Genomic DNA, 13,271 nt, shown 5'->3' with positions numbered 1-13,271 from the left:
CGTGCACCATCACCAGTGGCAGCCCTGCCACCCCAGCTCCTCCGAAGGAGCCCGGGCAGGCCACGGGGTCCCGCCGGCACAGCACCACTGGGGCAGCCCAGTGGCCTGCGACCTGGGACCGAGCAGCATCCGGGCTGAGCTGCTCCTCCGGCTGCACGTGATGTCCCAGAGCCACCCTCCTCCTGGGGCTTTTCTGCTTTGCAGCATGATCTTCTGCATGGAAGAGCTTGAAGGTGTATCCCAGCTCTCAGGGCAGGGCCCGGGCTAGCAACCACCAGTTGTCCTGACCTCTCTGGTTTCAACCCCAGATCTCCTTCTGGTGCTGGGAAAGTTTAGCTGCAGTGGACACATTGCCGCTCTCCCCAAAAAATAAGAATGATTTGGCTTTTTTCTAGGAAAATAAACAAATGACACCTGATGGGCCGTGCCACGCTGCGCACAAGCTCTTGGCATCCCTCTGCCCAGTGATCCTCTGTGTCCTGAGCCTGCTGCCACGTGGACGGACCCAAGGCCTGCCAAGTCTCCTCCGCTCCATCCGCTCCTGTCCTCCCAAGGGCTCATACATCTCACCACCCAGAATCACTCTGTGGCAGAATTGCTTGCTGCTGGCATGCTAGAGGCCCAGGGAAGGCTCAGCAGTAATTTTCACACATACCCCAGGAGAATATGACCTTCAGATGAGAGACAGGGCAGGTTTGTGGCTATGGCCGTGAAGACAGTGCAGCCCGCCTTGCCAGCCACTGATGTAGCCATGGGCTAGACCCTCTCCCAGGCAGGCAAAAGGCTGCTTCATATCTCAGAAAAGCAAGCCAATTTTCTCACTAGTGCTAAGAGGACTGTGCCTGGTTGTGAGTGCTCATGGCCCCATGCTGCTGGAGGATTTACTGGCCAGTATAAGGGGGGAGAGATTGAAGCAATGTAATTATACAGGGGGACATCTGTCCTGGGTGGCCTGGACCCCACTTTGAAAAAGGGTACACCATGCTGTAAGGCACCTTTGTCACAGAGCTGCAAATGCCAAATCGAGATTCAGTCTCTGCATTTGAGAGTTGGGGGAAAGAGAGTAATATACAGCTTAATCTACTTTCTTCGCACATCAGCTCCCCAGGAACATGCCAAGGGGTCAAGGCACTGCTCCCAGACAGCTCTGCAGGTAAACAGTCTAGTGGACCTCACCGTGGGCACTGCCCTGGGGCTGCAGAGAGGAGTGCTATGGCAAAGAGTTGAGCCTGGCTACTGGGACAGTCCAGCAGCATCCCAGTGCTATTCTGGGCAGTTGCCCTGAGGATCCAGGCAACAGATAGCTGGCTCTGAGCTGCTTCCCTTCCCACCTTGCCAGTAGGTTCTGCTCAACCTCAGCTCCTGTTGGTAAGTAGCTAACCTCTCTAGGACATAGGTGCTTGCTTGGGCACTTGCTTCATCCTGTAACCTGTAAGAAGGAAAGGTGTTATCTCAGGGCAGTGCCTGTGCTTGCAGGGCACTACACTGTAGTCCTTGGTCATCAAGCGGTGATGTAAAGGTCCAAGAGGAACCTACACAAAAAGGGATGCCAAGAACACCTGAGCCCTGCAATTCCGGTCTTATTCTCCTCTGGACAAACAGGTCTGCCCTGAGTACATGCTTCCTATCCTCCCTCCCAGCCTTTCATGGAGGTAGGTGGCACTGACAGCAGACTGGGGGGGCTTCCCCATACCCTGAGTGTTGGAGGAGGACAGCTATGCACCTGGGGTCCTGGGAGAGGAGCTGGTGAGAATTGGGGAATTGTCCACAGAGAAGGAGATCAGGCACAGCAGGGTGAGTGGGAAAAGGAATAAATCTAGTTTGGGCTCCAGCAGGGTAAAGCTCTGCAAGGCCAAGTCCCTGGGCACCCCCTACTATACATGCTGGGATCAGCTGGGAGGTGGGGGATGTGGAGGGAGTTCAGCCCCAGCTCTCTTCCACTTCTACTTTCCAGGACACAAACCTCTAGCACAGCTGGCTCAGAGATTCTTTAGCCCTGTCTCCAGAAAGGCTGAAAGAGTTTTCCCAGGGACCCACACATACTTTTTGCCACATTAGTGAGGTCCACACTGTTGTTTCACCAAGGACCCATGACCATGGCGGTAAGGGGAATGAACACCCCAGTGAGCCAGCCTGTGGAGCTAAGTGCTCAGGGACAGCTTGGGGACAAGAGGGGCTGGTCTCTCCACACACAGCCCAAGGAAGTGGTCTCCTGACTGGAGAAGAGGCCAGGAGAGTGTCAGTGACAGATCCATCCCTCATAGCAAAAAAAGCTGGTCATATTTTGTAGACAACTCTCTCTGCTTGCTCCTTGGCTTGACCCTAGCTATTCTGGTGAGGGAACTGCTCTCCCACCCACCCCACAAATCAAAACGCTATGTGTGAAATGCACCATGGTATTTTTGCAGGACTGCCTGGTGTGTTCTCTCTTGTCGCAGGTTTGTCCTTCAAACACAGACCTCTTGCTAGGGGCTGCATGGGAGATGATAGCCAAACAGTGCTCCTTCCTGCAGCAGAACAAGTTTCAGTGCGGTGTTTTCAGGGTGACACGAGCCAGGTTCAACCCTGACATGAGCAGACTCAGCCACTGTGGGCTCCACCACTGCCAACATGTGTGCCAGGAGGGGCTGAGGCTGGCATGCTGCATGGCTGCTGGCCGATATGGAGCCAGGTGGGTGCAGACAGAGCCTGGGCTGGGGCCAGAGGACTAGGGAGGACTGGGTCAAACCTGAGCTTGAGTCTCATCAACTCCAGGGCCCTGTGTGCGTGCTCAACATCCACAGTCCAAGGGCAGTCACAAACCTCGAGACCAGTGCACTGTCCACTAGGTAGCACTGACTCCTTTGTATGTTGGGTTTTCAATGAAATCAAAAGTTGCTGCTTCCAGTCTAGTAGTACAGCAGGCAGACAGGGTTTTGACACACAGTAAATGAGCTGGAACATTGTCTTTCCCTGTTCACATCTGGTGAAGACTTTTGATTGAAATACATATTGTGGGGGGACTAGCTAACTACTTTGCACTGACATTTCTGAAATCACAAACGCCAAAATGTTTCAATTTTCCATTCTTTTCCCCAACACTTCTTCCAAAAAATACCAGTAAAATGACTGGAAGATGCAAGAGGTTCATTCTGGGTTGAATAAAATACTTCGGGTTTGAAGAAATTGCTTCCCCTCCCCACCAGTGACAAAAAAGGACTACTTCCCCTTCAGCTTGGCACATGCCACTTGTTTGTTTGGATGCCAGATCTGAAAAATTCATTCTTTGCCTTATGTATCCTGGACACCTGTTGCTTTGGGAAATAGAGTATGTTGGGTGCTGGGCTGTTTGGAAGCGACAAGACATATACATCCTATTTTCTCATCCTCCAATGAGCCAGTCAATGCTCTCTGCTCTTCCCAAACTAGAACTGTGTGAGAAACAGTGCTAATTAACTCAGTGCTTTTTAATAGAGATGTAAACCTACCTTTGCTGTGGCAGCGGCAAAGTTTTGTTCATCCAGTCCAGCAGCCTGAGGGCATGATGGGCACTGCCAGTCAGTAACTGAATACTCGTGGGAGGATAATTTAGCTTTTGCAAACCAATTTCAGCCTGCTCTATTTTCAGGTCTCTCTAATATACCCATCCCAAAGTTCCAGGTGGTCCCTTCCCCCACCACAGGGTCTCCCCCAAAGCCAGGAGCTCTGTGCGTGCTGCACCCTACTCCATTCATTTGATTGCATTAAAAGACATCCTTGAAATTAAAGTCTCCGAAAAGCACGGTCAGGAACATTGCTATCCCAAAAGACCTCAGCAAACACCATCTCCAGCTGTTTGATCCAAACATGGTTTAACAGGGCTTGAAGGCATGGCTCTACTTCCCACTTCTTCAGTTTTCTAGATCCTGCTTGTCTCAGACCAATCCATCTCTGGCCTCTACTGCTCTTGTGTTTTCTTATGTACCAAAACCAGTTAGCTTTGTCACCTGTCTACAGATGAATCTCAGCAAGTTGAGAGATTGAGCCTTTGCAAACTTGGAAATCAAGCAGGGATGATGACACCTCCACAGAGTGGACAGAGGCTCCAAAGCCTCAGTGGTGTGCTCCCAACCTCAACAAGCACCACTTTAAGGACATCCCAAGTGCTGCTAAAGATAAGCAACTCCAGCAGAATTCCCTTGCTGAGCCAAAAATACAGGTGATAAATTTACAACATGCTGCATGCTCATCCACCACAGAATTGGAGAGCTACTCCATGGCTGGCAAAGCTCTGGTCTGACAACTATTATTGCTAAGACACAAGATACAACTTCCTCTCACCAAGTCTTAGCACATATTTGTACCTACACTTCCATTTTTCCCTTAAACAACAAAAATAACTTGCATAAACCTTTACTTTTATGGTTGAAGTTCAAGGGAGACCACATAAAGCTTCTCTGCCAATTCCATGCCAGAACACCTTCCCTCTCCTCATAGTGAGATTAGGTAGGGAATATCTTCCTCACTCTCCTTCCTGCCAGGGACCTGCTGCTTTTTGCCAAGAGCCAAAGCACTTTTACTACCTGGTTGCACAGCTCAGTTCTCTAGCTCTGGACAGGCCTTGCTCTCCCTGAGTCTCTGCTCCACAGTGGCACAGACTCCCACCACCCATTGATTGTTACCTGCCATTCAGATAGAACATGCAGAACAAGCATGCCCATCACATCAGTAACAAAATCACTAAGCATAGAGGTCCTGCACTAACTGACCGCTCCCCCTCATTGCAAACCCTAAACTCGTCAGCTGCTACTCTTCTCTTTCCTCCTAGAATTCATCTTCATGCTTTCTCCTAGACAATCCCCCCATCAATCTCTAAAGTCTCTGCAAAAAAGTGTTCATTCCTGTAAGATGCTCAGCTCCACTCTGCAGGCTGCTGAAGACCACCCTTGGGCTTCTTAAAGTAAGTCTCAGTTTCTTAGGGGCAGGTGCCTGGGGACACAGCACTGGAGGAACTTGCTTCTAGCCATTGAGACACTCCATGAAACAGAAACCTAATAGGCTAAAAGCTTGTAATTGAGCAGCTGCAGTCACCAACTTTTTACTAGGAGCCTTAGAGAGAAGACAACGTCTCTTCCTTGTCACATCACAGTCCTCAACAGAGATATCACACAGGTTCTGCCTTAGCTTCCAGTCTTCAGAACTGTAGAGAACTGCAAAAAACAAGAAACTCAACTGGTAGGACTGCAGACAAGCCAAGAGCAAAGCAAAAAGGCAGGCAAGCAACTCTCACCAGCTCTGCTTTCTTTCCCTTTGCACCTTTTACAATGGTGCTTGAAGTGCTGCTCTGGATCAGGCTTGGGAACTCTGCAATGCAGCAGTTGCCAGTCACTCAGCAGAGCAGGTGCCGAAAGAGCAGGAACAGCTTGCACAGATACAACACTTGGCATTCTTGCTTAATCACCAAACCACGGATTTAAACATTAGCTATTATTTCCACTAAAAACGCTTCTGTCACCTTCTGAAAGGGTAGGAATGAAGCCTGCAGCATGACAAGAGACCTGACAATCCCTAGGAGCTGCTGGCTGAGACATTTACAAAAAAAATCCGACTCTTAAAGGAATCCCACGCTGTCAACATTTTGCAAAACTTCAGATGATACAGAAAAACAGAAGATAGAGAAACTGCATAGTGGTTATCCAGGTGATGTTTATTAGAGTATTTCAAGTATACAATGATTTTACTGATGACTGGGAACAGCAAAGAGGCCAACTGATGCCAGTAGCAAAGGGTGACCTAGAAATAGCAGGCTATGTAATTCTCATGGAAAATTAATGCTTTCAGATGACAGAAGAGGAGAAAGATCAAATTGAAAAGTTGAGCAGGTTTAGGGCTGCAGAGGAACAAATATAGATTGTTTCAGTTTGAGATAATTTATTTGGCAACTCATATGTAGGAGAAGCTGTCTGCTATTGCACTCTTCCATCAGCAAACTGAGGACCTAAGATAGCCAGCTGTGTTTTTTCCATGCAGAACAGAAAATCTCCCTTGATAAGGATGGAGGCCTGCATAGGTGGGTGATTCTGAAGCCTCAGCTCAGCACTTCAAGTGATTTAGATCTCCAGCTGTGCACACTCACATGTAAGAAGGAGACTGTTAGACTTCCAGCAGCAAGGAAGCATTGTAGACTTTTAGCAAGAGCATATTAAAACTATCAAATCCTCTCTATAAGGCAACTTTAGATAGGGACTCTTTTGAGTGTACGAGCTGTAGAAAAGCAAGGACTACCTGGCAGCTAGACTACAAGGTCCTCTGACAACAAGCAGATGGGATTGTGCGTGTTTCGCAGTAACAATTTCTGAAAGATATGTCTTTAAAACTATTTTAAAGGAGAGGCCTTCTGACTGATACCCAAAAGGAACATCAAAGTGTCACTAGGGAAGAACTAAGCTATTTAGTGATCAGCTCAAAGAAAACCTCTGATGTTTGAGGCCTTGTACTTTATTCAGTATGCTTGATTTCCAAGTTTTTAATTCTGTGTTTAAGATGTTAGCTGCCTCAATTGCATTTTGGTCTTCTGCATTTATCAGCAAAGAGCATCTGAATCCCATTGAATTCGACATCTTCAAAAAATTACTTTAGAATTTAAATCCTTAATCTTTAGAAGGATATCTCCAGAATGACTGTCCCTTAGGACTACTGAACTCTGGGGTAAGCTCCAGCAACTGAGTTAACAGTCAGGCTAGCAGAACGCAGTGAAGTTTAAGTCTCCTGAATACTGCTCTCAAGTTAAACGTTCATTAACCAATTAATCACTCTTTCCAGCAAAGTTGCTTAAAAACCGTCTTCAGCAAAGACCATTTGAAAATTCTGGTGAGAAAGCAATTTGCAAGTAAAACAGGAAAAACTGTTAGAAATGGTGACAGCATAGTCTGTTTAATCAAATCAGACCTGATCACTTCAAAAATATATTGAGGACAGCCACTGAACTCATATCCTGAATGCTGCAGTGCCTTCCTCCCAAGTACTTTACAGCTGCTTTTTTAAAAACTGTTTGTCTGAAGGACAACAATGGAAGACAAGTCAGGATTTAATGACAGATCTCAAACAGAAGGCATACACACATTAAATTATCAGATTCAACCTTCAGCATACAGAAGTTCGACACAGTTACTGGCTACAGTCACAGGAAGAGTTTGAAAGCTGAACAGTCTTGAACCACTTTTGAAAATTTCAATGGCTTTTTTAAAAGTTCCAATGAATAACAGGTATATAAAACTGAGATGGACTGGCTTCTCCAGCAGAACAGTAGGGGTTCTTCCAGGCTAATCAGACCATCGGTACAGAAGGGAGTTGATTTGACTCCCCCCACCTTCCTAACAGTTCACTAGAGACTATGATTTATTAAAACCTTCTTGATTTACTGAAGACTGATTTAACAGGCAAGGGCTGCAGACTGTGTCAATCATAGTGGATGGCAGTATAAAAGATTATCCAAACAACCTGTGGAGAGGAAAGGAAGCTGAGGTTATTCTGGTACCTCTAGAGAGGCTTCAAGCACTGAAAATAAACCTCACACCTAGCTCTCAAGAGAGGACTGGAGACTGAATTCCAGCTTTGAGACCGTCTCACAGAGATGTTAGGATCACCATGCACCACAGCCTGTGGCACTCAACTTGCTTGGCTTGCAGGGTGACTAACATCTCTACACTAAAATTCTGTCAAAGTATCTATATTGCTTTAGAGGACTCACCAAATCAAGTCATGAGTGTATTCAGAGGCTTGGGGGAGGGAAGGTGTGTAAGGGAGGAAACGTAAGGACACTCAAACATGAACTCAATTTGGTTATAAACAGCTCTGGATGAAGCTCCACTAGAGCTGGGGAGCAATGCATCTGTGACAGAGAACAGGAGGGTACAGATGTTAAGCAGTGGATGCAAAAGTATATCTGCCTGTTCCTACCTCCTTTCCTACAGGGAGATGCCAGCCATTAAGACTGTATTACTTCACAGCCAGTAGCCATCAGACTGAAGGCCTCTCTTTGCTAATCAGTCCCATTTATCAGATTATGTTAACATATCTCTTTATCTATGTGCTGGACTACTTGCTTTTCTTCCCAGAATTTTTACTGCAGAAAGTATACTAACCCAATTCACAAATCAACTTAAAGAGAACAAGAGGCATTACCAAAAAGAGTGCAAATGATGTCATGAATCCTTCTTTTGTCAACTCCCATGTTCCACCATACTCCTCCTCATCTATCTGCTGGAAGCTACTGAAGTAGAGGTAAAGAACACCAGCATTGATCAGGCAGAATCTGGAAAAAAAAGAGATTAGGAACTGTAACTCCCACAATGAGAGTGCAGGCATCTAATCTCCCACACAGCATCATAGCCATGAAACATTTTCTCCTCAGCAGAGTGGAAACAGAAAGGAACAGTATTTCTGCAACATTCTCCAGGTTCCTCAGTAATTTCCTTAAAAGAGCACCTCCAAGTCAGCTTGGCATATCATTACCAGGTTGAGGTGAAGTTCACCTTCCTCAGGCACAGCCTACTCCTATTAAGGCTTAACAACAAGTAGTCAAAAGCTGGAAAGATATCTACAATTGCAAGGCTGATGCAGTATCAGGATCATTCATATCACCTGGAAAGGGGCCCTGCAAGTTTTATTCTACTGCAGATCAGTAGCACTTGTTCCGCTCCAACACAGAATCCAAATTGCTTGCACATGTTACTTGATTTTGAGGCTGCTAAAAGGGAAGACATTATGCTCAGTGTTAAGACCCCCTGTATTAGTGTCCCATAAACAAGTGCAGTGACCGGAGATGAGAGCCAGAGACTTCATAGAACTTCTCAAAGCCACAGCACGGGGTTCAACTTAGGCAAGTTGCTGTGCTCTGTAGTCTGTGCCAACAAAGGATATACATGATCTCCTTTCTGTTCTCAGGCTGATCTAGCCTTTCTCCCAACCCCAACTTAGGACTAAGACAGCCTGCAACATGAAGAGTATGTTTCCCAGCAAGAAGTCTGTGCAAGAAGGGCGATGCTGGAAAAGACTTCCATATACGTAAGCTCAGTGATCGGCAGCAAGTCACAAACAGCAGTTTGAATGCTTAGCACAGTCAAAGAAACAAACCACATACAGTTTTAGAAGATTTTGCCTTTCTGCTGCACAGCAAATCAGTTTTATTTCCTATTAAACATTCAGCATAGGAGTTGATTCATGTGTCCAAAGGTGCCTTGTGAATTAATGGATGACTAAGTAAGAACAATGCTTCTCAATTATTCCACATCTACTACTGAGAGCATTTTAGATTTAACTGTTTGCACATAGCTGTTCAGTTCCTGGTGAAGGGTGATGTGTTTAGATCTCCATTCCCACAAGTCTCAAACTTAATTTTTTTTCTTAGAGACATTCATTGCTACTCCCTCCACTTTCTTGTCACAGTTAGGATTTAGGAGAGGGGAGAAGATGACAAGTTCATTTTCTCTAAGTCTGGCTGCTCACTCAACTTCTAGTCAAGCTCTGAGCCTACCACACAGCTCATGCTAAGGCCTGACATGTGCTGAGAATAGCACCACTAGGCTAAAGTGAGAGCAACACATACACTAGATACTTGAAGACAGAAAAGAATGGGGTCTGCTAACCTTGCAGTTTTGCAAGCAACTGTGCTAGTTCCTGAGAAGACTGAAAGTCTTAGAATGAGCAAGTTCTGGCCTAGGAACTGAAATGAGCAATAGGACCTATATAGACCAAACCTCCAAGCTGGAAGGTACAAATATATCAGCTCACCTACACAACCAGATCCACTGGCAGCCAGTCTGCTGAGAACCTCATGCTTCCTGTGGAAGGAACACCCTTAGGGAACACTCATATGATGACAGAGGAGGAAGGATGAACACTTTCATCATTGGTTAAGTAACTATTTTGCTTATAATTGCATATATTAGCAGGTTAGTGAATTAATGAATTAGAAGTCCCTTTCCTATAGCTTAGCCTATCTAATGAGTTCATTAAGTAATGTTTGATTTGCACAGTATGTTGACTGTAAGTTTGAGAGATCCAAACAAACCAAGGCACAGATGACACAGGACACTAAGATTGTGAGCTGTTAGTATGGAGATCTTGACTAGGCAAAGACATCTGCAACTGGGACTCCCCAGAGCATACACAGCATCTTCCCACCACCTAAGATCAGAGAGAAGAGCCATGCTTTCCCATGAGCTCCATCTCTGCTGTCCCTCTGCAGGCCTACAGGTTTGGCCCCTGCTGCACACAAGCTATCATTCCCTCATTCAGAATGCTCACTGAAGCTTTCAGACACTTGGTGGGAGGTGATGTGAACCCCATGATTCTGTGGGGATCTGAGAGGTAGATGCATATGCATCCTTCTGGGCCTTGCCTTCCCTCCCCCCAACATCATGGCTTGAAAGAACAGTAACTTCAGCAAGCTGGCAGAACTGCAGAAGCACTGCCAATAGTGCCACTTTGCCTGTTTTTACTTACCCTCTTTAGTGTCTTGAAGAAAGCTTTTCTTTTTCAAAGACAAGCTGCTCTCTCTTGTCTACTCACAGAATCCCTTCTCCAAGGAGGGCTCCTGACCCAAACATAAGAACTATGTCACCCTTCCCTGTGTGTGTCCCTACATCCCAGAAGGGTGCCCCACCCAGGCACCATACTCATAGACCCTATTCATGGGGTCATGAACAGCCTACTTCACAATCAGTCAAACCTTTTATTCCTTTCTCCATCCCTTTTCCTTTTAATAAAGATAATAACAATAAAAGCATTAGTCAGCTCAATGAGGTAGAAAGAGGCTGATTTGTATGAAGGACAGTTCACGAAAAGTAACAGCCTGGGAATGCAATGCTGAATTTGAGAAGCACAGCAGAAAGACATTGCATTTGGCCAGTCCACTGTTTATAATGTGACTTTAAAATGGACAAGAAAAATAAATGTGGGAAAACACATGAAACAGAAAAGGAAATAAATCTTACATTGCTATTCCCACGAATCCCTTCAGTGGAACTACTCCCCAGATGATTCCCAAAATAACTGCAATGATCTGCCGGAACCAGTAGATCACATCTAAAAACTCATCCTGGGGAGACAAAGCACAGAAAACATTTTGGCGTTTACTGCATTTTCTTTTTTAAAAAGCATCACACAATTAATAAATGAAAAAATAACACTCTGAACATATTTTTTTTAAGTTATTGTATGCAGAGTAGACAAAAGCAGCTTATGACATCATGTACCTTGGACATTTCTGCTTTCAAATTAAATACCCAACTTTGTCCCTTGACTGGCTAATGGCAGAAAAAAAAAAGTATCTAGTCCCTTTGATGAATAAAGACTCAATTCCATAAAAACTCAGTGGAACAAAACATAAACTACGTTCTTTAAACTTCTAAGACTTTCATAGCCACCCTTGGCACTCTTCTACGCAAAAGTGAGTGCTGCCAGTAGCCAGTGCTCATACCAACTGCAAACTGTCTCATGCTTACTACAACTGCATCTTCTTTCATAGCAACAGTACAGTGGTCATTCCTGTTCTCCCACGGAGCCGATGCAACTGCAAGTATTGCAGCTGGATCATGCTGACTCGTGCTTTAAGTAAAATTCATTTTTGCTCCTATCCTTTCTCAAACATCCCTAAAGGCAGGATTTCCCAGGTATGGCACAGCCCATCATATGCTGCTCCCTACCCTGGCTCTCCCACCATAACTTTGAATGCTTCATCCAATTCCTGACAGGTTTTGTTCAAGAGGTATGAATTATTAAAGTATGCGGTATTCCTGCAAGCTCTGTGAACAGCAGCAGAAAAGTGTTCAATCAGTCATCTTAGCACATACATACTTGGACTTGCACATTCCCCCTGGAAACTCTATGGAAGACAAACACTTGACCATACTTAGAAGATTTGCTGTTGTTGCAAACGTTTAGAAACACTGTCAAAACATACAAGTTCAGCACATATACAGATTTTTGTAGAAATCAAATCTTTTTCTGCACACGAGCTGGACTAGCTAAGTAGGCAGTAAAGCACACCACAGACAGCTGAACAACTGCCCTGTTTTGGGGGGTTTCAGGAATGTAAAGAAGCCGCGACATTGTAACAGACAAACTCTCACAAGCCTGTTCTTGTTCCACATTTTTCTTCCAGATCTAACCTGGGCCTCCACAGTTTTGCTCAGCTGGCAGCTCCTTACTCCTACAATGCAGTTTTCTTCACCTTTTAGGTTAGTCTCTGAGTCAGCCCAACCGCACCTTAACTTCACCAGTAGCCTGAAGACAGCCCAGCCAGAGGCACGGGGCCGCGGGACAAGCGAGGCACTGGGCAGGCAGCCTGCAGTTCCTCCTGTCGCGGCCCAGCAGCAGCAACCACGCTCCAAGCAGGGGGCGAGCAGCCTCCCCCGGCGCCCCCGAGGCGGGCCAGCCCAGCGCCGCCCGCCGCAGGAGGCGGGCCAAGAGCGCAGGACGCGAAGGCGGAGGGCGCCCGCAGCTCGCACGCACCAGCCCGGGCCCCCGGCGCCCGCTCACACCACCCTCCCGCCCCGCCCCCAGACGCCGCCGCCGCGCACACCTTGTCCTGCCAGGCCGAGTCGCTGCGCAGCGCCTTGCTCCACACGGAGCCGCGCAGCGCCGCGCCGCCGTTGGCCACCGCGTGCTGGTGCTGGAGCTGCTGCTGCTGCTGCTGCGCGTGCGGCGGCGGCTCCTCCCTGCGCCGCGCGCCGCTCATCCTCCCGCGCGCCGCGCCGCGCCGCGCCGCCGACACCGGCCAGGCCGCGCCCGCTCCAGCGCGTCATCCGCAGGCGCCCGCGCTCCGCCAGTGGTGGCGGCGCTTCGCTTTCACGTGACTACAGCCCCTCCGCCCCCGGCTACGGCCCGCGAGAGGGACCAGTCTGAAACGCGCTGCGCCCTGGGGCTCGGGGCACGGCCCCCACGGCCCCGCCCCACACCGCCGTCCTGCACGGCCCCCACGGCCCTTATGGCTCCGCCCCACGCCGCCGTCCTGCACGGCCCCCACAGGCCCCGCTACCCCGCCCCACACCGCTGTCCTGCACGACCCCCACGGCTCCACCCCACTCAGCCATCCTGCGTGGCCCCCGATGGCCCCTACAGCCCTGCCCCACACCGCTGTCCTGCCCGGCCCTCACGGCACCCGTCGCTCCGCCCCACACTGCCATCCAGCATGGCCCCCCATGGCTCTGCCCCACAGCACCATCCTGCATGACCCCCATGGCCGTGCCCCGCACGGTCAGCCTGCATGGCCCCTCACAGCCCTGCCCCACAGCACCATCCTGCACAGC

The 13,271-nt window shown here is 48.0% G+C and overlaps 1 protein-coding gene across 1 annotated transcript; it reads right to left on the bottom strand.

The window, feature by feature from the left end:
* Positions 1-5,644: 5,644 nt before the first annotated feature.
* On the bottom strand, positions 5,645-12,725 carry RAB5IF (RAB5 interacting factor). Its single transcript, XM_062589088.1, has 4 exons — positions 12,545-12,725; positions 10,956-11,059; positions 8,143-8,272; positions 5,645-7,458 (listed from the first exon to the last, which is right to left on the bottom strand). The coding sequence occupies exons 1-4, from the start codon at positions 12,698-12,700 to the stop codon at positions 7,417-7,419; spliced, it is 432 nt and encodes a 143-aa protein (XP_062445072.1). The 5' UTR covers positions 12,701-12,725; the 3' UTR covers positions 5,645-7,416.
* Positions 12,726-13,271: the final 546 nt, after the last annotated feature.

The sequence above is a fragment of the Rhea pennata genome, chromosome 16 (assembly GCF_028389875.1).
Source record: "Rhea pennata isolate bPtePen1 chromosome 16, bPtePen1.pri, whole genome shotgun sequence".
Lineage (NCBI taxonomy): Eukaryota > Metazoa > Chordata > Aves > Rheiformes > Rheidae > Rhea > Rhea pennata.
Note: the sequence above shows the minus strand (reverse complement) of the source record. Positions and strands in the feature narration are given on the sequence as shown.

Excerpts from the sequence above, each read along its gene's own strand:
- RAB5IF (XM_062589088.1), bottom strand. The coding sequence starts at position 12,700 with ATGAGCGGCGCGCGGCGCAGGGAGGAGCCGCCGCCGCACGCGCAGCAG. Across the intron at positions 11,060-12,544 it reads ACTCGGCCTGGCAGGACAAG|GATGAGTTTTTAGATGTGAT; the intron begins GTGTGCGCGGCG and ends TTGTCTCCCCAG. Across the intron at positions 8,273-10,955 it reads GGATTCGTGGGAATAGCAAT|ATTCTGCCTGATCAATGCTG; the intron begins GTAAGATTTATT and ends TTTTTTTTCCAG.